This window comes from Ctenopharyngodon idella, chromosome 3 (assembly GCF_019924925.1).
Source record: "Ctenopharyngodon idella isolate HZGC_01 chromosome 3, HZGC01, whole genome shotgun sequence".
Taxonomy (NCBI): Eukaryota; Metazoa; Chordata; class Actinopteri; order Cypriniformes; family Xenocyprididae; genus Ctenopharyngodon; species Ctenopharyngodon idella.
In genome coordinates this window covers 41,126,409-41,149,780 of record NC_067222.1, presented here as the reverse complement: position 1 = coordinate 41,149,780, position 23,372 = coordinate 41,126,409, and the positions used below count along the sequence as shown (strand labels likewise).

General features: G+C 34.8%; 3 protein-coding genes across 4 annotated transcripts; 1 reads left to right on the top strand and 2 right to left on the bottom strand.

Moving 5' to 3' along the window:
* Positions 1-1,485: 1,485 nt before the first annotated feature.
* Positions 1,486-7,267, bottom strand: hspbp1 (HSPA (heat shock 70kDa) binding protein, cytoplasmic cochaperone 1). Its single transcript, XM_051887557.1, has 8 exons — positions 7,072-7,267; positions 5,698-5,817; positions 5,332-5,530; positions 5,023-5,247; positions 3,325-3,480; positions 3,146-3,242; positions 2,918-3,029; positions 1,486-1,972 (listed from the first exon to the last, which is right to left on the bottom strand). Exons 2-8 carry the CDS (start codon positions 5,815-5,817, stop codon positions 1,892-1,894), a joined length of 990 nt encoding a protein of 329 aa, XP_051743517.1. The 5' UTR covers positions 7,072-7,267; the 3' UTR covers positions 1,486-1,891.
* Positions 7,268-7,811: 544 nt separating this feature from the next.
* Positions 7,812-15,157, top strand: tufm (Tu translation elongation factor, mitochondrial). Its single transcript, XM_051887556.1, has 10 exons — positions 7,812-7,930; positions 8,461-8,507; positions 8,869-9,007; positions 9,088-9,254; positions 11,394-11,663; positions 12,619-12,751; positions 12,924-13,028; positions 14,057-14,208; positions 14,290-14,409; positions 14,502-15,157. Exons 1-10 carry the CDS (start codon positions 7,894-7,896, stop codon positions 14,670-14,672), a joined length of 1,341 nt encoding a protein of 446 aa, XP_051743516.1. The 5' UTR covers positions 7,812-7,893; the 3' UTR covers positions 14,673-15,157.
* A 606-nt stretch (positions 15,158-15,763) lies between these two features.
* LOC127509089 (uncharacterized) lies at positions 15,764-23,181 on the bottom strand. 2 transcript variants are annotated; one of them, XM_051887558.1, is made up of 11 exons: positions 23,043-23,179; positions 21,700-21,765; positions 21,455-21,556; positions 20,824-20,881; positions 19,063-19,118; positions 18,885-18,968; positions 18,722-18,817; positions 17,533-17,622; positions 17,393-17,449; positions 17,233-17,313; positions 15,764-17,150 (listed from the first exon to the last, which is right to left on the bottom strand). In XM_051887558.1, the coding sequence occupies exons 1-11, from the start codon at positions 23,071-23,073 to the stop codon at positions 17,092-17,094; spliced, it is 780 nt and encodes a 259-aa protein (XP_051743518.1). In that variant the 5' UTR covers positions 23,074-23,179; the 3' UTR covers positions 15,764-17,091. The 2 variants fall into 2 exon arrangements, with proteins under 2 accessions (XP_051743518.1, XP_051743519.1); XM_051887559.1 differs by lacking the exon at positions 18,885-18,968 and having other exon boundaries at positions 23,043-23,181.
* Positions 23,182-23,372: the final 191 nt, after the last annotated feature.

Sequence of the window (23,372 nt, the reverse complement as noted above, 5' to 3'; positions counted from 1 at the left end):
GAGTTTCTGTAATGTTTTGTGGTTACCATTGTGCTTGAAGAGTGGTGCTTAGGCTGTGGGGCATAATGTCATTAAACCAGTCTTTTCTTATTTGTTCATTATATACATTGTACATAATGATAAAAGAAACTGCATGTTTAAACATAAGAAAATTAATTAAATCTAAATCTAAAGGTACATTATGTAACTTTTACATAATGTACAGCCACATAATGGCTCTCTAGCGGTTAAAATCAAAACCGCACTTAGCGGAAGAACGTTAACGCTGAAGACATTAACTTATACCCATTATAATAGATGGACACTTATCCTTGAAAATAAATTCCAGCACAGACATCAACCATATGGAATGACCCTTAACAATAGCTAATGATTTATAATGAACTAATATGGCAAACTCAAAGCTACATATGGCAATACAACATTTCAATCCTAAAAATATAAACACTTATAGGCCTAATTGACCATATGCACGGTTACTTCCTGGTTTTCATTAAGCCAACTTGGGCATTTCAGCGAACTGTTAGCTGTCATTTTACTTGCTGTACTTCGACACAAAAATCATTAAAGGTTGACTTTTTAATGTTGTATTTATATTTTAATGCAGTTATCACACTTGCATAATTTGCCAATAAACCAGTTTTACTGATTGCAATAAAGACAAAGCTTGGGAATGTTTGAATAAGAAACGCCATCTGTAATGCACACATAAATGCATAATGCATCGTCATTGTAGCTATAAAAAAAAAAAAAAAAAAAAAAAAGTTAGTTCTTGCTGGGAATTACTGGAAACGGTAGATAGATAAAGCTTCAATTTTAGTCTTACTTGATATCCAAGCTTCCTTTGATATGGTTTATCACAAGGTCCTTATTCACCAAATAGGAAACTGGGTTACGTATTCCAAGGTCATTTTTTAAAGGTTAAATGAGGGGTATCCATACTCAGTGCAGAATTTAGCTCCAACTTGCCTCAACAAACCTGCCTGGAAGTTTCTAGTATGCCTAGCAAGACCTCGATTAGCTGGTTCAGTTGTGTTTAACTGAGGTTGGAGCAGAACTCTGCAGGACAACGGCCCTCCAGGAACAGGACTGGACACCCCTGGTTTAAATCATATTTGACAAATAGACGTTTTGACAACTTTTGAAATCAATCATCAAAAAGTGTCCCGTTTCTTGTACTAAAACAGGGCTCTATTTAAAAGGCCATGACCTTTTTCATTATAAGTTATCATGGGATCAAAACTATCTCTATTCTATATTAATCAGCTACACATTAAACATATTGCAATGGATTCCTCACATTACAGATGAATCAGGACATTATTAAAATAGCAGCTCCAAAAATTAAGAATTCACTTCAAATATTAATTTCAAAGTACCGATTATGTAATGGTGTAAAAAGGCACATATTTGTGCAGGAGTTTTCATGCTCACTACACTCACTACTATGTTTTTTTTTAGGTCAGAATTAAACGTGAACAGAGGTTTGAATCATAACACTCTTTATTTTAAATCTACAAATTATTTGTTAAACATTATGGTTTTGTATTTGTGTGGTTGATCGGGTGTAAAGAAGAATAAACATTTAGAAAGTTGAGTCTAAACAGCATATAATTTAAAATAACAAATTGACATATACAAAAATGTACATATTCATATTATAACACAAGAGTGTTTGTGTACAGTTCATGGAATATGAGTTTGCACATGCACACATAGCGGGCCAAAAACTGAACTCTGAATATTCAGAGTTGAAGTCTCTTTCAAGTTTATCTCTTGATCAGTTCTATTTCTAGTTTTTATTTCTCTCTTAAACAGAGAGGAAATACAAACTCGGGCTGCATCTTTTATGTTAGCCTATCACTGCGCAGCAGGAATCACCAGTAAGACCTCAGCGATCCATTCCACTGTCCTCCAGGGGTTGCCCTTGGAAACAAGCCACTCGTAAACGTTCACAAAATTCCAGCTCCTCCTGCAGGAAAAGAAAATTCAGAGTTGTCAGACATTCAAGTCATTATGAAGCATTGTTTGGAACATATTTTACTTTCAAAATGTTACTTAAAAAACAGAATATTCAATGACAGAAAGGGGGAAAATGCTTAAATACATCGGGAATTGGGTGGCTCTAGTGTTACATTAAAGGGTTAGTTCTCCCAAAAATGAAAATTCTGTCATTATTTACTCAACTTCATGTCATTCCACACCCGTAAGACCTTCGTTCATCTTCAGAACACAAATTAAGATATTTTTGATGAAATCCCATGGCTCAGTGAGGCCTCTATTGCCAGCAAGATCATTAACACTTTCAGATGCCCAGAAAGCTACTTAAGACATATTTAAAACAGTTCATGTGACTACAGTGGTTCAACCTTAATATTATGAAGTGACGAGAATACTTTTTGTGCGCCAAAAAAAAAAAAAAAAAAAAGACTTTATTCAACAATATCTAGTGATGGGTGATTTCAAAACACTGCTTCATGAAGCTTCGAAGCTTTACAAATCTTTTGTTTCGAATCAGTGGTTCGGAGCGTGAACTAACCCTTTAATTTATATACGGTTATATATTATTTATTATTAGTATTTTGAATTTGCTTTAATAACTTTCATATTTTTTAATCATTATAAATTTTAGTAATGTTGTGCTTTTTGTAATTTTTATTAGTTTTTTATAATTCTGTTAGCTTCCATATATTTATTTTTTTCAGTTTTAGTCACTTTAGTACATACTTGTTTTATTTCAGAATTTTCTAATTTCTATTTCTACAAGTTTTTTTTTTTTTTTTTTTTAGTTTTTCATCTAATATTTGTATTTTATTTTATTTAAAACACCTAAAACAAGTTTTAGTTAACAATACTGAACACTGGCTGAGAGAGAAACAGATAAAACAACAGGTAAGAGATGAGTGAGTTAATTTACCAGGCTCTCCTCTCGTCCCCTTAGGTCCTGCATTCGCTGGTTGAGCAGTTCCTCCAAGCCCAGCGATGGATCTCTGCAATCACTCACACCGCGAGGAGAGTCCTCAACCAGACTAAACACATATAATTTGCAAATATCAGTCAGAAACCAAGCGTCAAACTCCAAAAGCTGATGTACTTCAATCAGCATACTAAAGTTTCATTTTCATCATGCAATAAAGTTACCAACCAGCAGAGGGCACCAAGTACATGTTCATGTACAGAGGAATGAGGGGACCGAAGAACTGACACCAGCTGCTGAACCATCCCCATAGACAACACTGTATCTGAGAAAGAAATGAAGAATGAATACATAAAACAAACTGGACTCTATATGGTCTAACAGACTGCATTTAGATTCAGCGCTACCTTTGTGTTCTGGGTGACTGGTCAGGAGGTTGAGGAGAAGGAACGCTGATTTAGTTCTCAGTTTCTCACTGTCTGACTGCATCCCCCTCATCAGCACTGAAAAACCATCATGTGACAGGAAGTCCCGCAGACCTTCATCCTGTTCCCGGACTAAACCTGGGAAAGAAAGTCGAGATTCGAAGATGCTTAATTCCAGAGACTGTATAAAGAGGAGACTTGCTGCTGAATGAATTTTTCTTACAAAAACCCATCGCTTCACTTCATTTATTAACCCGCCGGGGACGTATGGATAACTTTTACGATGGATGGATGCACTTTTTGGAGCTTCAAAAACTCGGGCGCTATTCACTCCCATTATAAAGCTTGGAAGAACCAAGATATTTTTTTTATATAACTCTGATTGTGTTTGGCTTAAAGAAGATAGTCATACACACATAGGATGGCTTGAGGGTGAGTAAGGGCGTTTTCACACCTATGGATTGTTTGTTTTGTTCCAAAATTTGTTACAATGTTGTTTGTTTTGTTCCAAAATTTGTTACAATGTTGCATTTTCTTCTTGGTTCGGTTCGCTTTCACATGGCAACATTTCAAAGCGTACGAAAATGCGTTTATGCAGGTCACATGCGAGTACTACTGTACTCTTATTGAGTTTTCTCAGCGTCATCCATCAAAATAATGATTGACATGTTCGCTCCATGAGCTTATTGTGGCTTTATTTGTAACTGTCGAGACACACGCAAACACTATATGAATGTAGCCATCATTCCTGCTGTTAAATTATATACTACATTCATATTGATGCTGCGGCAAATTCAAACGCGCTCTCTCTCTCTCTGGATCTCCTAGCGCTGTCTAGTCGGCTGTGTCAGTGTGTCGAGACCATATATGAAGCAGAGCGGGAATCAAGGCTTCATCAGGACAGCATTCTTGCACGGAGAAGTGCAATTACACAACATTTTAGATGAAGAGGCGCTCTTTGGTTTTCAACTATGGTAAATAATGTGCTCACTCACAGAATCAGACACTACTGCTTTTTATATAACACATTTCCCATTATGAATTACGATATCGTTTGGTTCGTTGGTCCGTTGGGTCGGATTGCTTTCGCATCTCAACACTGTAAACCCTAATGCTCAAAATACTTAATTGTTTTGAGAAGGACAAACTTAAATTTAACAAATTAGTTAAGTTAAATTAACTGTAATGAGTATTTAGAACTTTCTTTTTATTTTGAGTTCACAGAACTGATATTTCAAGTAAACTGAACTGTTTCATTGTTTTGAGTTGTATGAACTCATTTCTTTTAATTTACACTAACTTAAGTTTAATTGAAACTGGGCTGGGATTTTTTACTTCCCAGCAGTACTTTGCAGTACTACAAACTCAAAACTTGATTGTTCTGCTTACTTAAAATTGGGAACATCATAACTCAAAAAAATTGATGTAACTGATTACCTCAAATTTTTTGAGTTAGCCCAACTTATTCGGGTTTACAGTGAAGCGAGTTACTTATTAAAAACCTATGTCTTCAAAAATAAACAGAACTGCTTCAAATTCACGCTTTTGCTATAGGTTTGTGTAATTTATTTTGCAGAATATAGGAAAATAGGAGAATCTCAAAGGAACCAGTGGCGAATTAGTCTGACGTTATCACTGCACCACTCTATATCATTTACTTTTATGCACATTTATACTCACAGGACACCGCGTAGAGTGCTTTAACTCTAACTGTGCTGTTTGCGTCATGATCTGTGAGTTGCAGGAGTGTCAGTAGCGCCCCCTGGTTGAGCAGGTAGAACTGCACCTCGGGCATATTCTGGGCACAGCTGGCAATGAGCTGAGCCGCTCTCCAGCGAATTCCCGCCTCGGAGTGACAGAGACACCGTGATATACACAAATCCAGGCCACCCAGCTTCATCAGATCTGCAAAACACAGAGAAGTGACTCAAGTGTTAGGTGTTACAAGAACATAACAAGAAGGTTTGAAGAGCAAACACACACACACACCTCTCGCATTGTCCAGGTTCTCACAGAGCTCAGAAAGCATTTCCAGTGCTTCCTCTCGCTCATCCTCCTCTTCTTCCTCCTCTTCTCCCACCCTGCATTCATCTCTATTCAGCACTTCCAAACACTGTTTCATCTGCTCCACCTCATCCATCTGTCCTTTACACACATCCGCTAGAGCTCCTCTCAGAAACTCAATCCTCTAGAAAAACAGAAAGAAAGGGGCTTACTTATAGTCGAGTCTCTATATTAAACTTGGATAACAGAAAGTATTTTTAATATACAACAAAAAATAAGCATCAACATTACAGACCACACATTTTAATAAACTTCATGGTAGTTTGTGCTCCTGCAGCGAGCTCTGCTCACCTCTTGTGTCATGGGTTCTGGTGGAGCCGGACCGTCAGAAGCAGAGCCGGCCTCCACAGCCATACGAAGCACACCTTGCAAATTACGGGGGTGTTGCCTGTTACCCCTGCCTTCTGCCATCTAAAGAGATAAAGACACATTATATATGATATTCTCGATTAAAAGTGTTCCTGCTAATACATAAACATGCTTTTTAAACAGGCTTAATAAATAAATTCAATGTTCAGGCAGCATTATTAAAACTTGTCAAAACCTTTGTAAAGACAAATGAGATGCACAAAATCTCATTTCTGCTATTTACAGTATAATAAATATTTGTGGTTGATTTGTATGGTAACTTCTAATCATGTTGAGAATAGTGACATTTATTTCTTTTATTTCAGACAGATATATCATCAGATAATATATTTTTGATTTTTTTTTTTCACTAAGAGATGTTGAGATGTTTTTGTGACGTTTCTTTTATTTCACTTACAGATATATGATCACAGATAATATATTTTTGTGACATTTATTTCTTATATTACACTTACAGATGTTATCTGTAATTATAACAAAAATATGTTATAATATTTATGACATTTATTTCTTATATTACACTTACAGGTATATTATGACAGATAATATATTTTTTGTTACATATTTATTTCTTAAATTTCATTTACAGTTACAGATGATATCACAGATAATATTTTTGACTTTCATTTCTTATATTTCACTTACAGTTAAAGATATGTTATCACAGATAATATTTTTGACATGTATTTCTTATATTACACTTACAGGTATATTATGACATATAATATATTTTTTGTTACATGTTTATTTCTTAAATTTCACTTACAGTTACAGATGATATCACAGATAATATTTTTGACTTTCATTTCTTATATTTCACTTACAGTTAAAGATATGTTATCAAAGATAATATTTTTGACATGTATTTCTTATATTACACTTACAGGTATATTATGACATATAATATATTTTTTGTTACATGTTTATTTCTTAAATTTCACTTACAGTTACAGATGTTATCACAGATAATATTTTTGACATGTATTTCTTATATTACACTTACAGGTATATTATGAAATATAATATATTTTTGTGACATTTATTTCTTACATATTTCACTTACAGTTACAGATATGTTATCACAGATAATATTTTTGACATTTATTTCTTATATTTCACTTACGGTTACAGATATCTTATCACAAATAAGTTATTTTTGAAATATTTATTTTATTCAACAACTGACAAATACATTGACAGACTCACAGATATAAAACAGGCAAATACGACGAAACCGAATCATGTTCTTCTTCAGGTACAAAATGTAAACACGAGCAAAAAACAAACCGGACTTACCTTCGGAAATGCTGTGTGCCAAAGTTCAGCGGTAAAAGTAGAAGTTATATAGATGTGTGTCAAAACGTTTCCCAGCAGTATTAACAATAATGTGTGTGAGCTCCGCTTCGTTATTATAAAGACACCATCGCGGATCCAGAAGCTTCCAGATGCTGCTGCACAACGGCGTGCTGAAACCGTCGACGCGTAATGACGTCGCGAACGTTACCGTAATGATTTTGGATCAAGGGATATAATAAATAATTTACATAATTGAAACTGTGTAAACCCGAAAGTTATATTAGCAATTTAAATTTATTATGTTATATTATATTATAATATTACTATGCATTACATGGCTATACAATAGCTAATAATAATTTGGTATGTATATTTTCCATCAAAATTCCATGGTTACTGCAGGTGTTGTACTAGCGTTAAGTCATACAACATGTGAACTCTCCGTCAGACAGTGTAGGCTGATTTTTTATTTTTATTTTTATTTTTTTCAAAGGTTTTTATTGCAGTACGATAATTGAGTAACTTTAGTATTTTGCCGAAACTATGGTTACCACGGCAATTTTAGTAAGATAATATGCTTAAAAAAACAAAAGCACATTTTCACATGTTTTCAGCGCTTTTTGTTTTTAGTTTGTTCCAAAAGTTTATGTATAATATAAAGTCATTTATGAAACGAAAGGAATTTTTTTTTTTTTTTTTTTTTGCAAAGAGGCCACTTAAAATCCGCTTCCATTAGAATGGTTACGGTACAGTACAAACGCGTCCAGTGTTGATGGCGTATGTGTATTTCTCCGCGCACGCGTATTTCCCAGTGTCCGCAAAATGGCTGCGCTCGTGAGCGTTCGCGCGTGCCTCTCCGGTAAGTTACAAAATCTGTTTATTTTTCTCTTCGCATGCCATTGACATTGTGTTTATGCTGCGAGTGTTTTGCGTGCGGGATCTACCACATATATGTGTGTATATGTGGATGTGAGGGTGGAAATGACAGTGATTGTGAACAGAGGAAGGATGCTCGTGCGTTCCGTAAGCAAGGTCAAGTTCCTCAGTCTGTGCCTTGTATATTATCGAGAGAGAGCAATATTAATGACATTAATGCATAAGATTGTTCATGCATATGTAATGAATATTAGTCCTATGTAAAGATTACACTTCTCGGAAATAGATTAGGGTTGTTTCTGTCTCGTGCTACTTTTGACAGCTATGCAAAGAGACTGAGACTTAGATGCATTGAACTTTTTAAATATTTGTTTTGTGGTGTGTTGATTGGCATAATTGTTATAAGTAATGCTTAGACACATATCTAAACCATAAGCCACAGTAAATCATGTAGATGAATGAATGAATGACATTTTATATGACATTAAGCAAATTTCCTCTTCTGTATTCTAGCTCTTCAGTTGACCTCCCCGAGTTTACTGCACAGCTCATATAAACTGGTAAGTTTTCATGTTCAAATATCTGTAACTTTGTGCAATATAGGCCTGGTTTCACAGACAGGGCTTAGATTAAGCCAGGATTAGACCTCAGTTCAATTAGGATATTTAAGTAGCTTTTATAAACGTGCCTTAGAAAAAACATTACTGGTGTACATCTTGAGACAAAACAATGGCACTGACATATTTTAAGATATTTCAGTGCAAGTTGCTTTCAGTTAAAACAGCTCATATGTGCATTTTAGTCTAGGACTAGGCTGTGAAACTGGGGGATAATAATTTATTGAAGTGCATTAGAGAGTAAAATAATTATTTGTGATTATCATCATATGCACACATTTATTTTTTTGTTATGTTCTCTTAGCTTGCAGTTCCTCTAAGTCGGAGAAATTTCGCAGCAGACGCGAAGAAGGTTTTCTCTCGTGATAAACCCCATTTGAACATCGGGACTATCGGTCATGTAGACCACGGCAAAACCACGCTGACCGCTGCCATTACCAAAGGTATATTGACGACTTGTTTTGATTTCTTACTGATCAAAAGGCAGTATGCTGACTGTATTTTGTTCATCTGTTTGTTTTAGTCCTAGCCGAGGCCGGTGGTGCACGTTATAAGACGTATGAGGATATTGACAATGCTCCTGAAGAGAAGGCTCGAGGAATCACCATAAACGCCTCACATGTGGAATACACCACCGCCAACAGACACTACGCTCACACAGACTGCCCCGGTCATGCCGACTATGTCAAGGTATTGCACACAGATAGCATAGTGTCTGTCTTTTACACAAACACTCACAGGTCTGGGGTCAGTATTTTTTTTTTTTTTCCTGATATGAATTAATACTCCTATTCAACACATTATATCGATCAAAAGTGACAGTAAAGACACTTATAATATTACAAAAATTTCTATTTTTGAAATGTCTATACATTAAAGAATCCTGAGAAAAAATGTATCACAGTTTCCACAAAAATTAAGCAGAGCAACTGTTTTCAACATTGATAATAATAAGAAATGTTTCTTGAGCAGCAAATCAGCATATCAGAATGATTTCTGAAGGATCATGTGACACTGAAGACTGGAGTAATGATGCTGAATATTCAGCTTTGATCACAGAAATAAATTACATTTTGCAATATATTCAAATAGAATATATTTATAGAATAATATTTCACATTTTTTACTGTTTTTACTGTATTTTTGATCAAATAAATACAGCCTTAGTGAACATTTCAAAAACAAAAACAAAATCGAAAAGACCCAACAGTAGTGTATACATGTTATCATTGCATCTGTATTACTGTATTATTCCGAATATAAGATGACTGTGATTATAAGACAACCCCCCTTTTCAAGATGTACCTTCTGGAAAAAGGCTTTTTGAAGACCAAATCTTGTATTTTATAAAGAAAATGCTTTTATTTGAAAATAATTTTCATATTACATATTTTTCATTATTTTAATTTTTGTAGTGATGCACTGATGTATCTTGCACTGATATTTATCGGCCATTTTTTGCTCAATTTACAACCATCGGCATATCGGCTTTAGCAGGAAAAAGGCCGATATAACGAACCAATGGTTTATTAAATAACTTCGTAAAGGCACTGAGCTGTATGACTGTTGCTAATCCTAGTGATGCTGTCTGCGCTTTAATGCTAATCAAATAACAAAAGATCGCACACTATTCTTGACTAAGCAATTTTTGCAACTTTCATAAGTGTAGCGGACCCCATCCGAATAATGACCAAAACTTTATTGATGTTTTATAAAGTTTCTTGTGTCTGTTTTCACTCCAAAAAAATCACCATAAGAGCTAAACAAGAAGTGCACATTAAACTCTCTCTCTCCTTTGCATTATCATCAACATACAGCGAATTACTCAAAACACTTATTACAACTAACAGTATATAAATACATACAGTTCTTATGCCTTTTCGGGGGGTGCTTAATAAACTTTAAATCTGCAAAATATCTCTGAAGAACTGCGTGCACTCCTTGTCATTACCCGTATAGCTCCGTAGACTAGAACACCCGTCAAAATAAGAGTCCCGCCTTAGTAAAGGAGATTTGTTTATTTCATATATATATTTGTTCAGTTGTATTTATGTAGGCCTGCTGAATGTTAAATGGATCCAGTTGATGTTTATTAGAAATTATTTGATGATGCAGCAATAAACCTGCTAGTATAATTTAATGGAGGTTTTTTTTTTTTTTTTTAACTTAAAACATGATCAAAATACTATCTATTTTGATGACAAAATTTCAAAACACAAGAAGTGACAAATATCGGTATCGGCCAATAATTGTTTGTTAAAATCGGTATCGTATCAGCCCCAAAAAATCCTATCAGTGTGTTCCTAAATTTTTGTATTGAAAGTATGGTAAATACTGGTCAAATGTACCAACACACATTTAAATCACATTTAAAAAAAAACACTTTTTGGCATACCATAAAAATAACCTGTAGCCCATCTGAATTATATAACAATTAGGCTGTCCATCTCATAGTGAAAACCATTTAGCCTATCAAAATTTCATTAACAGTAGAAGTGAAATCTTATTGTAGTTTTAAAATCTGGGTACCAAATTACGTTTTTGAAATCACATACCGGGGAAGTTTGGTCCTGTCATCGAGGCACGCGACTCTTGGACTGTAATTGATTATTAGTGTTTTTAAGACTTTTTTTGCGCTTTTTTGTGCTCTGGCACACTTGTTTTACACACATTTGGCGCCACCTATTGTTGCGGGTGTATTATTAAAATGTATAAGTCTCTAGACCCTGAATATAAAATGAACCTGTTTTTCAGATGTATTCATAAGAAAAAAAATATTGTCTTATATTTGGAACAATATGGTATTAATGTATATCTCTCTGTCTGAAGAACATGATCACAGGCACATCTCAGATGGATGGCTGCATCTTAGTGGTGGCGGCGACCGACGGTCAGATGCCACAGACGCGTGAGCACCTCCTGCTGGCGCGGCAGATCGGCGTGGAGCACGTGGTGGTGTTCGTGAACAAGGCCGATGCAGTGGACGACAAAGAGATGCTGGACCTGGTGGAGCTGGAGATCAGAGAGTTGCTCACAGAGTTCGGCTACGATGGCGAAAACACACCAGTTGTTATTGGATCGGCACTCTGTGCTCTGGAGGTAAGGATGGAGGATTGGAGATGGACTGATTTAAAGTTGGCATGAAACGGAAGTTGTGATAGCCTTTTCTTGCAGGTGGATTTCAGCAGTGTAAAGCAGTCACTCCAACTAGCCACTTTGGCGGGTTGAATTTTATATATAATATATACATTTTTAATTGTAATCTTTTAAAAAGGCATCCGAAATAATAAACCAAGTGCAATGTAGTGTTGTCAAAAATATAGATTTTTCGATACATATCAATACTGAAATATCTGAAACACTTCCAATACTCATTTTCCACAGAATAGATACACAATACCAACTGCACTTTCTCACTCTCTCATCTGTCCGACAGCGAGTCGACACACAAACCCGCCTCCCCTCACTCACGTGTTTCATTTGCTCTGGGTTAATATTGTTGGTGTTACAGTGCTTGAATTTCAGCGTGGGATTGCATGTATTGCTCATAATTTTACTTCGTCCCACAGATTTTGTGCTCTCACCCAAAGTGCGCACACATAAAGCCGCCTCTCAGTACTAAATTGAGTTCTTTTTCGCTGCTTATTGTTCTTAAACAGTCAAATACACACAAAAAATGTCAAAATGCCGTTCTTGGTGAGTATTCGCGTAAACACAGTCAGTTATGTTTTAAGTGAACGTGAACAGTTGAGAAAGAAAATGCATGTGTAACAGTATAATGGATCCATGCATCAGGTCTTAAAGTGACAGAAGCCTAACATACCTGCTGTCAAATTATGAGATATTAAAAATGTCTATATGGCAGTTTTTCCACATAGTATTGATGTCAAAATTGTGGCCAGTGAAAATGCTGAGTGGCTGGTAACTTTGGAAAAGCACATATACACACACAGGCAGATATGAAGAAACTGGATTGATGTTTTTAAATTGTGTTTAATTGCACGTGGCTCCCAAATTTCACCGCTTTGTTTCTGTTATGATTGTGTGTGTTTAGAACAGACAGCCGGAGCTGGGCGTCGACTCCATTATGAAGCTTTTGGAGGTGGTAGATTCTTTTATTCCTTTGCCAAAGAGAGATCTGGATAAACCATTCCTGCTGCCCATAGAGGCCGTCTATTCTATTCCAGGTGTGTGTTATGAAAGTCTTCTTATTGTAGTACTGCTGATATAGTATCTGACCTCTGCATGATTTGTTGTTTGTGCTTTTCTGCTTCGGGTAAAAGCATCTCCAAAATGAATAAATAATGAAGATTTATTGTTGTTGAATCTGTGAGTTTACTGTATGAATCCTGTGTGCAGGTCGTGGTACTGTGGTCACTGGCACGCTAGAGCGAGGAGTGATCAAGAAAGGAGATGAATGTGAATTTCTCGGACACAATCGTTCATTTAAGTCCGTCATCACTGGTGAGAAGTGACTTTTTTTCCTACACATTGCACAAACATGCACGTCATCTTAATAGGCAGTATTTCAATGTGCAAAATATGGATCTTGCATCGTAACTTGTTTTATTTGTGATAACGCAATGAAACATGCCAAATTGTGCGGACATTATTTTTGGTCAGGCTGTCATACAAAGAGATTCTGAACACATGCAAAAACAAGAGAGCACCAACGATATATTAATAACTGACTATGCTGTGGCATAGTTTGTTTTTCTATGCATTTTTGCTTCTTATTTTTATTTATTTGTTTAATTTTTCATATTTTTTGCATAGTAACATAAAACCTGGAGCTGTTATTATCCTTTTTTGCCAATTTTTTTTTTTTGCTAATTTTGTCAGATAAATACCTTAATCAAGTTTAGTGTTTTGTTTTTCCTTCATATGTGAAATATATATATATATAACTGAAATAAAATTAGTTGAAGTACTTTATATGAATAGAAATATTTAAAAACAAAAAATGACAAAAGCACATAAAATTACTAAAACTTAAACTAAAATTAAAAAGAGAACTATAAAAATTATAAAAACAAAAATGAAAAGCTAACTCAAAATATTAGTATATGTTACAATAGTATAGAAATAATATTAAAACAACAAAAATATTGTTATTATTATGAAGATTTATTAATATTAAATGTTTAATGTGTTGCTTCAGTTGTTGTATGTGTGTTAAGATATAATAATAAAATGTAAAATTAGATAAAAAAAAAAAGTTACTGAAATAAAATGTTTAGTTTGAAGTGCTAAAATTGCTAAAAATAAAACTAATTGTGATTTTAAAACAGAATACTTTCTGAGTACTAAAAGTTAATTCAAAATATTAATAAATAATAATAAAAATTTCCATTTGTTCTTATTTAGTACATCAACAAATGTGGATTTCTCTTCAGGCACCAAACAGATTAAATCTTTTAAGTGTTTCAGTTGCTTTTTTTTAGGGTCATTACACAGAAATTCAACTCTAGCTCTGCTCTCTCTTCTCTCAGGTATTGAGATGTTCCATCAGTCGCTGGACCGGGCTGAGGCGGGCGATAACATGGGTGCTCTGGTTCGCGGTCTGAAGAGGGAGGATGTCAGGAGAGGCATGGTGATGTGCAAACCTGGATCCATCCAGCCACACCAGAAGATCAAAGCTCAGGTGTGTGAATTTGAAAACCTTAAACATCAGTTCAGCACCTTCTGTCCTGCTTCACCAACAAAGTAAACTCTTTGTGTTCAGGTCTATGTTCTGAGCAAGGAGGAGGGCGGCAGGCACAAACCGTTCTGCACAAACTTCATGCCTATCATGTTCTCTCACACCTGGGACATGGCCTGTCTAGTAGAGCTGCTACCTGGGAAGGTGCGTTTCACCTGTGCAAATATTGAATATCTGCGCCAGTTCTTGTTGAAGCGTTTGCTGTAAATTCATTTTCTCTGTCTCTCGTTTGGTAGGAGATGGTGATGCCAGGAGAGGACACATCTATAATCCTGGCCCTCAGACAGCCTATGGCTCTCGACAAAGGCCAAAGGTTCACCCTCAGGGACGGCAACCAAACCATCGGCACGGGCCTGGTCACAGAAATCCTCACCATGACAGAGGACGACAAGTACAACTGGGGCTGAGAGACCTTATGAAAGAGGAAACTCTTTGAGAATTTGGTGTCTGAAGCCTTTTTGGACTGAAGTTCTAGAAATTACTCTAGAGTTGAATTAAGGCCCTGTTTATTGCAAAATGAAATGTTTGCTAAGGAGAATGACTATGTCCTTATTGATAATGTCTTCGCAAGCCCTTAAAATATGTGCCCACCAATTTTCTGCATAAAGAAACAAGTATCGCTCCGATCAGAAATCGAACATCGTCATGGAATAATTTGTCCGTTTTACGTCAAAATATTTAAAACATGCTCCGCTTTCATTATCCTCTGTCCCATCCGAGCAGTTCACAAGGAGAAAAACAGTACTTTTGTTAAAGCTTCCCAATTTAAACTGTACATGGCTCTTTGTTGCATGCCGTTCATCTACAGACACACATTGGATTCTTTTCCTCTCTGGTTTCCAGTCATCTGTCTAAAAAATGTGGCTAATGTAATAAAATGTATTCAACAGACCGTAGACTCAGCTTTGTGTCTGTTTTGCATTTTTTAAAAACATAATAGGCCAAAAAATGTACAGTGAAGTTGCCGTGTACTATTATATACATATATTTTATGCTGGTATCATCTAACCTTTTGTCTTAACGGTTGAGGCGGCAATTTGTGGATGTTTAAATGTGTTTTTTGAGTGTTATATTTAAATGAATGCATTTTAGTGTGATGGTGGATTTGTACATAAGGAGTTAATATTATGCAAAAACGAACAAGTCTCCGTTTTTGAATTTTGCGTTTTGACCGTAAGCACAATAATGACATCTTTTGACTTATTTGAATATTAATACAGCAGTGAAACATTAAACTGTTTAGGAAGCTTTTGACGGGTGAATTTCACAAAGGAACACAGTCATATTTCATCTTAAAATCAGGAGATCCATCAAGAAAATGCATAAAGAAAATAAAGATTTTTTGCATTATCTTATGACTTTTGTTCATGACAAATTGCTTTTTTTTTTAAGCATAACTTCAGTAAAAAGAAATACTACCTTGATGTAATAATTTACAATTTAAATAATTGTAATAATTAAATAATTAAAAGTAATGAACGACCAGGTTAAAACAAGGTGGGTTTCATGACACTTTAATTTTCACAAAACTCTCACAACATTTTTTTTTTCTTCTTCTTTTTCATATTTGATTTTGGATTGACATATGACCAGGACATTTCTTGACATTTTTTCTGAGATTTTCAATCTCTGAATGCAATATACGCTTTCATTTTCTGAATAATTTTTCTCCACCCAGATCGTACCATTCAAAAGCAGTTTGTACAGAATCTCTTCAAGGCCTTCATACAACATAAAAACTCATTCACAACCTTCTAAAATTCTGTAATGTGATATTTTGAGTCAAATATTCAGAGGGAAAATAGAAAAAGGTAGGCAAATAATATATAATGGACATGAGCTGACATGAACTAACAATGAACAGTGAACTAACATTAATAAATACTGTAATAAACGTATTGCTCATTGTCAGTTAAAGCATTAACCAATGATAACTAATTAGACTACTGTAAAGTGTTATCGTCAGTTTTGGGGAAAGTTACTTTTAAAAGTAATGCATCGCAATATTGCGTTACTCCCAAAAAAAGTAACTAATTGTGTTACTTAGTTACTTTTAATGGAAAGTAATGCGTTACATTACTTTTGCGTTTCTTTTTCTCATCTGGGCTGGGCTTGTTTGTTTGTTTGTTTGTTTTTATAACAACAAAAATGTGAAGACCCTTCACACCAAAAGTGAAATGAATAAGCCTCAGGCTGAAGGAAATGCATATTTACGCCTGTACAGTAGAGGGCGCTGCTCAAACAAACCTTTCAGATGTGCTGCCATTCTGTATTGCAGAAAAATAGGACCCAGGAGAAGAAGTAAATGAGTAAATGTCTGCTCACATGTAGTCTAGAACTAGTCTAGAATAACATCATGTTCACACAGCACACACATCTCTGCACTTACTCCCGATTTCTCTCAACATGAGGACAGGAGAGCTGTCAGTCAATAAATGGGAAAACAAAGTAACTTGAATTAAAGTAATGACATTTGTTGTAAAGAGTAATGTGTTACTTTACTAGTTACTTAAAAAAAGTAATCTTGTAATGCGTTACCCTGTGGTTACCAGTGATGAATCGTGCACAACGAGACCAGGTGCATGTATAAAGAAAGTAAACGGTCATGTTTTGTTTTCAATTTGACTTTAAGGTTGTTTTTGATGATATTTATAATTGTAAACTTGTAAAAATAATAATTAGCTATTACTCATCCTGTAGCTGCTCTCATAGGTTTTAATAATAGAAGAAGCTCTCTGTTTCTCTTGTCTCAATCTCCCTTCAGTTTCTTTTATCGTCATACATGGCAGTTGTCCATTTCTCTGCATCTCTCTCATTTACCCTCTGTTATCCATACATCTCTTTCTGGAGCGGAGCCGGGATTCCAATCATCTGTTCATATGAATCTGAAACAAGAGTTTACACATAAACTCAATCACATGTAATGAGACATGCATATCTTTACCACACACACACACACACACTCACCGTCCTCTGTGGTGTCATGGGATGCTGTGAAGTCTGTGTTGTTGTATATACAGTCTGATTCGGCCATGAGTTCATACGACTCTGGCAGGAGAGAACAAGACTTTAAAAAAATTTAAAAATCATACCACATGGCCATACAAACACACAGTGAAACACTTACCAGTGTCTGTGTGGTCCAGAGTGAGATCTTGTTTTCCATCATCAGGATTGATGTAGTCTGTGACAGGAATCGTTATCAATTAATTTGTCACAATGCATTAAAGTTAATAGATAGTATCAGATCCATGTTTAATTCCTCACCCTCATCTTCAGTCACATCCTTAAGTTTCTGTGTCCGTTTTCGGGGTTGAGCATACAAACATCCCTCCATGTCCTCATACGACTCTCCATCTGTAGAGAAGACAAACAGACCCCAAATCCAACCTGTGTCACGTCTTTTTCCCACAGCACACCAGTCATTAAGAACTTCATCTATATTGAAGCTTTAATAAGCAGACAAAACCGTGGAATATATTTTGATAATGTTTATTTAGTAATATTAATTGGGGAAAAATAATTTTAGTGAAATAAATAAATACAAATATAAACATTTTCAGACCAATGTCCTCTTTGCAGCTGTTTGATGCAAGGTTATTTTTGTTAACTAAAACTAAAGCTGTATATTAAAAACATTTTGTTATTGTTAAGTGAAATAAAGCTGAAATCAAATCAAATATAAATATTAGATGACAAAAAAAAAAAAACTAAACAAAAATAAGACATACATAAATAAAATGTTGCCTTTGCAACTATCTGAACTAAAACTAAAATAAAAATTAAAATAAATATTAATATTAAAAAATAAATAAAAATGACAAAAGCACAAAACAAAATTACTAAAAAAATAAACTAAAAATATTAATTAAAACTATAATAGAATATAAATAATAATTTAAAAATTATTATTTCCATAGCTTGCACTTGCAACCACATACCAAAATGGCAAGCTCCATTGAATGTAAATTTTATTATATAACTTTGAATGTAATGTTTTATTTTATAGCACGATTGGAAATCTGTACTGAGCAATACAGAACCAGAAATATTTATTTTATAATCTCTCTCTCTCTCTTTCTTCTTTCTGATGAACACAATCGGAGATATATTAATAAATATCCTGATGTGTCCAAGCTTTATATTGGCAGCGAGCGATACCAACAATGAGTATGAGCTGAAGAAAGTGCATCCATCCATCATAAACATACTCCAAACATACATCATGATGGATATAACATCACATTTTATTTCCATCAAGAGGTGCATAATTTTTTTATGTCTTGTATTGACAATGCAAGAGGTGAGCACTCTGTAAAGTCTATTCCAGCACATCCCAAAGAATTTCAATGAATTTAAGGTCTGGATAAAAACGGTATATTTTTATCATGTCTAGTTAATATTTTTATATTGTAAGTAGCATATGTGTGTGTCAAATCAAAAATCACATCCTCACCAGTGTCTGTCAAATTGCTAGGTGGTTGTAGGGTGTTCTGATGTTCCTCTGGCCCCGCCCCTTCCTGTTCCCCAATTGCATCAGGGTCCAGATAATCTAAAACCAACAACCATTAAATTGCACAATAAAACCTCTCACATAATTACTGCTGCTCAGGATTTACCTTCATCTGCAGACGCATAATATGTGACTTTGTCTTGATTGCTGTAAATAGCTGCCTCTACATTCTCATAGGACTGCGTCTCATCTGTCGCAACAAGCAACAAAATATTGACTGTATTTTTTGGAATTTGAACCCTGTCTAAGCACTAAAAAATATGAAATTATTAACAGTATTTTACCCTTATTGTTGTTTACAGCACTCTCCATACACCTCTGAGTGCCGCTCACAGTTTGCCTGTGAAAACACATTCAAAAACATGAAACAGCCTTCTTAGAACACTTAATTCTTTCATGTGATATGTTTCCAGGGCAAAAATGAAGGACATGACTCGATTTTGAAGTAATTGAATGAATCATTAAAAGTCTCTATATGACATGTGGATAGAGAGGAGGAGGATACAAATCTTTTTTATAAGACCAGGAACAAGTACTAAAATCCTGTGGTGCTCTTCAGTCATTTTTGACTGAAAAATTGTGCTTTTTTTTTTTTTACTTCATCAGAATGGTACGAAACTTGGTAAAGGTTTTGGCACTTGCTATGTGAACACACACACACACACACACACAAATTTCATGGAAATGATTCGAAATGGTTACATGGTCCGGAATAAAATAGTCACATTTGTACTCCTCATAGTCAAATATGACCACATTGGAAATGAATGAGAAACAAATTTCAACTAGTGGAAACATTTGGTACTGCGTCCAAACAAAATCTTACTGAAAGCTCATTTTTTGAGATATCAACCTCCAATTTAGGTTGTTTAGATTTATGGCTTATGGAGTAAAACATGTTTTAGATAATATATATTTTATATATAAAAAAAAGAAAATAGTATTTTTGTGCATTTTTAATAACAATAAACTTAAACTTCTATAACTTTTATAAGATTTTTTTTTTTACTTACGTCTGTGCTTCAAAGCATTCAATATTTACGACAGTTTAAGTTTAAGGGCCCTATTTTATCTATCTAAGCACATGGTCTGAAGCGCACAGCTCAGGTGTCCGAATACACTTTTGCTAGTTTTTACGATGGAAAAAATGGTTGTTTCTCCAGGCCCAAAAGGGTTGTACCTAGTCTCTTAATGAGTAATGGGTGTGTTTTGGGCGTAATGTGCAACAAACCAATCTGAGTGTCATCTCCCACTCCCTTTAAAAGCCAGGTGCGCTTGCACAATGGCGAATTGCTATTTACATGGTGGAATATAGACACCCTCAACCTGACGAGACAGTTTAAATACATTGTTAATATTTGGCATGTTTGTGTGCTGCTGCGCATCGCTGTGTGTGTTACAAGCAGAGTGTACGTGCGTTGTGCGCCCGCAAATAGGCGCATGTTACTAACGTGCCCTTTAAATAACAAAACAAATATTGCGCCATTGACTTTAGAGTAGGTTTTTGTTGGTCAGTGGTGCAGTCGCTCAAAATAGCAACACGCCAACAATGCGCCTGAACACACCTCGTTTTCAGACCAGCACGCCCATGGGCGGACAGATGGGTGCGGGTGCATTTGCTATTTAAACAATGTGGCGCAGGACGTGAAAATGATAACTGCATCAGACTGAAACTAGCAAAAAACACTTGCGTCGCACCTGACATTGCATTGGGCCGGGTGTATGATAGGGCCCAAAATGGTCTATGCTCAAAAAGTAGTTAACTGGTAATGAATGGATTATGACTACTGCATAAATATAATTTAGTACCATAAAATTCCCTAAAAATACAAAATATATTAAATAAAAACATTATCAAACTAAAATATAGTATATTTATTTCATTGAAATAGACGTATTTTTGAACGCCACTTGAAGAGAACCAGAGGTTTAAGTTTTTTTATATATATATATATAATTGTGACAATTTGGGCAACTATTGTCCCATCAAGAGATAGAGAGTAAAAAGAAAAGAGAATGAGTTTTAGAAAAGGTAAATGCATCACCTAAAAGCAGTATAAGTGGCAACGTTTCCATTTGTGTGTGTCCTCTTCACTGTAGATGCTGCATAAAGAAAAAATTGGTTTGTTCAGTTCGTAAAGGACCATCATAACATCACCATGGCAGTGTTTCCCACATGAAACAAAAGAGCTGTTAGTTTTGAATAATGTGTGTAATGTTGAGAACTGTGTTTAGAGTTTTGCAAAAAAGTTTGTTTTTCAATAGCAGCGTTTAATGTAATAAAGCACATAATGTGCTTGTAGTTTTGCAGACTTGGTCTAAAGATTAGGTATATGAGTGAATGGTTTCACCAAGTGGGCCTCAAGTACCAATTTTAAACAGTTTCTAAGCAATTTTATAAGAAAATGTAATACTAATTTGTATTAGTAGTTTTTGCTTTTCTAATTTAGATTGTTTGTTTGTTTTAAATATTATGTTTTCCATTTCAGTGCTTCAACTTAAACTCATTTCAGTTAGTTGCCAAGTCAACCTTTCTAATCTTTCTAATAATTCTAAGTGTAATATTTTTTATTTTATTAAAGATTCATTTCAATGAACATAAGTAGTTTTACTTTAGATAACCCTGGTTTGTGTGTGTGTGTGTGTGTGTGTGTGTGTGTGTGTGTTCACACTTGCCATTCCTGCGTTGTTGTGTTTTGCAGATGTAGGTGAACAGAAAAATTCCAATCACAAATGCTGATGCAGGAACTGTGTAGAGCAACCAATCAGGTCGTGATGCTAAACACAACACACACGCATAAATTAATAACTGGTTCAGCATCTGATTTATTATGACATAATACTGTACACAATATAACATATTGAATATTATATATTATGCTGAAATATTATGTATTATATAATGCTGCACACAAACTTACCTGAGAAGGGGTTTTTGACTGTCCTGGTTTCAGGGATGGTGTTATTAGTTGTGTTAACTGCTGTACCTGTGGACATGATTAAATTGTCTTTCTTTTGAGCTGAAAGTTCACTTCATCATGCTGGTTTATTAAACTAACACACATGATATAATCAGAAATCATGTAAAAAAAAAAAAAAAGAAAATTCTTATATTTTAATATACTTACTATCTGATTCAAACTTGATTCAAGATCTTTCTCTTAAAAATAAAGGCTCCAAAAGGGGTTTTCACAGCAATGCCATTGAGGAACTATTTTGTTTCTTCAAAGAACCTTTCAGTGAACAGTTCTTAAAAGAATCATTTGTTTTCTTAAACTCTTAAAAATAAAGATTCTTTATTGGCATTGTTGTTTCCATGAAGAACCTCTAACATCCATGGAATCTTTCCACCGCACACAAGTTTCTTTATATTATTTAGATTATTAAAATATTCTTCACACTATAACAAGTGGTTCTTTTAAGAACTGTTCACTGAAAGATTCTTTGCCAAATCCTGCCAAAACCCACGTTTGGAAGCTTTGTTTTTAGGAGTACTGTGAAGAACATTGTTATAATCTTTTTGCACATTGTGGAATGGAAAGATTCCGTGTTTAGATGTTTAAATATATATTAAATAATGGAAAACTTATGGACATCTAATGCTGGTTTTGGTCTCTGATAATTGCAATGCAGTTTTTCACCCAAACCACACTGTTAATGAAACACTAAAACATTATCTTGCTGCTGGATCGTGCTGTGTTTGATAGTTTAGCAGAGTAAGCATCACTTCACAGAAAATACAGTTGCAAATGTTTTTGGGTAGTGTGTTATAGAAAGGAAACGTGTGAAGGCAGCTGGTGAGAAACCTACAAGCAGTCCCTCCCTTGGGATCTGTCTGTGAGTGTGTATGAAGAAAAACAGAGTAAGACTGTAAGTCTGAAGGTGTCACATAATGAAGCAAACCTAAAAGTTTAAGATTTGTCAAACCAAGTAAAATAAATCTACGATTGCATATCCTGATCATTTCAATAATGATACAGAACATCTAAAGAAGAGTTTGAATCTGGTTTTGGATTCGATTATTTTGATTAAAATGTTAAAACCACAGAAATAACACAATTCGACCTGATGTTTGCTCTCTCCCTGACATTCAACATTTCACAATGCAAAAATTGTTTCTGATATCACTCAAATGTAAAGGTTCTTTTATGTAAAGGTTTTATATCTATATGAACTACTGTAAAAGATACCATTTTTCTCTTTACAAACAATATATTAATTGTTTACCAGAAAAATATCAGCACCTTTACTAATTTTTACTAACCTTCAGTAATGGTCCTGGTTGTTGCATTCATCCTGAAACATCAGAAAGCAAACCTTGATGTGAACACAGAGATGGGTGAATGAAAACTGAGAGTAAAAGAGAGGAGGTAAAAACAGATGTGGCGGAAGAGAAAGAGGGAGGGAGAAACTGAGAAAAATATCAAATGTAAAAAAAAAGGAGAAGTGAGAGTGTAAACATGCCGTAAACACAAATCTATCACTCATATAACACGTAACTGTTTTCACAAATAAACTTTCACTTATCCTAGGCCTATATGCTTAGCCTATAAATGCATATATATATATATATATATACACACACACACACACA

Bases quoted from the DNA above. Each gene is read 5' to 3' on its own strand.
- hspbp1 (XM_051887557.1), bottom strand. From the start codon at position 5,817: ATGGCAGAAGGCAGGGGTAACAGGCAACACCCCCGTAATTTGCAAGGT. The intron at 5,248-5,331 runs GTGTGTGTGTGT...TGTGTTTTGCAG, and splicing joins GAACCTGGACAATGCGAGAG to ATCTGATGAAGCTGGGTGGC. The intron at 3,030-3,145 runs GTTGGTAACTTT...ATATGTGTTTAG, and splicing joins GTACTTGGTGCCCTCTGCTG to TCTGGTTGAGGACTCTCCTC.
- tufm (XM_051887556.1), top strand. From the start codon at position 7,894: ATGGCTGCGCTCGTGAGCGTTCGCGCGTGCCTCTCCG. The intron at 9,008-9,087 runs GTATATTGACGA...TGTTTGTTTTAG, and splicing joins GACCGCTGCCATTACCAAAG to TCCTAGCCGAGGCCGGTGGT. The intron at 13,029-14,056 runs GTGAGAAGTGAC...CTCTTCTCTCAG, and splicing joins ATTTAAGTCCGTCATCACTG to GTATTGAGATGTTCCATCAG.
- LOC127509089 (XM_051887558.1), bottom strand. From the start codon at position 23,073: ATGAATGCAACAACCAGGACCATTACTGAAG. The intron at 20,882-21,454 runs GCAAGTGTGAAC...TTCTTTATGCAG, and splicing joins AACACAACAACGCAGGAATG to CATCTACAGTGAAGAGGACA. The intron at 17,314-17,392 runs GTAAGTGTTTCA...CTCTCCTGCCAG, and splicing joins TCTGGACCACACAGACACTG to AGTCGTATGAACTCATGGCC.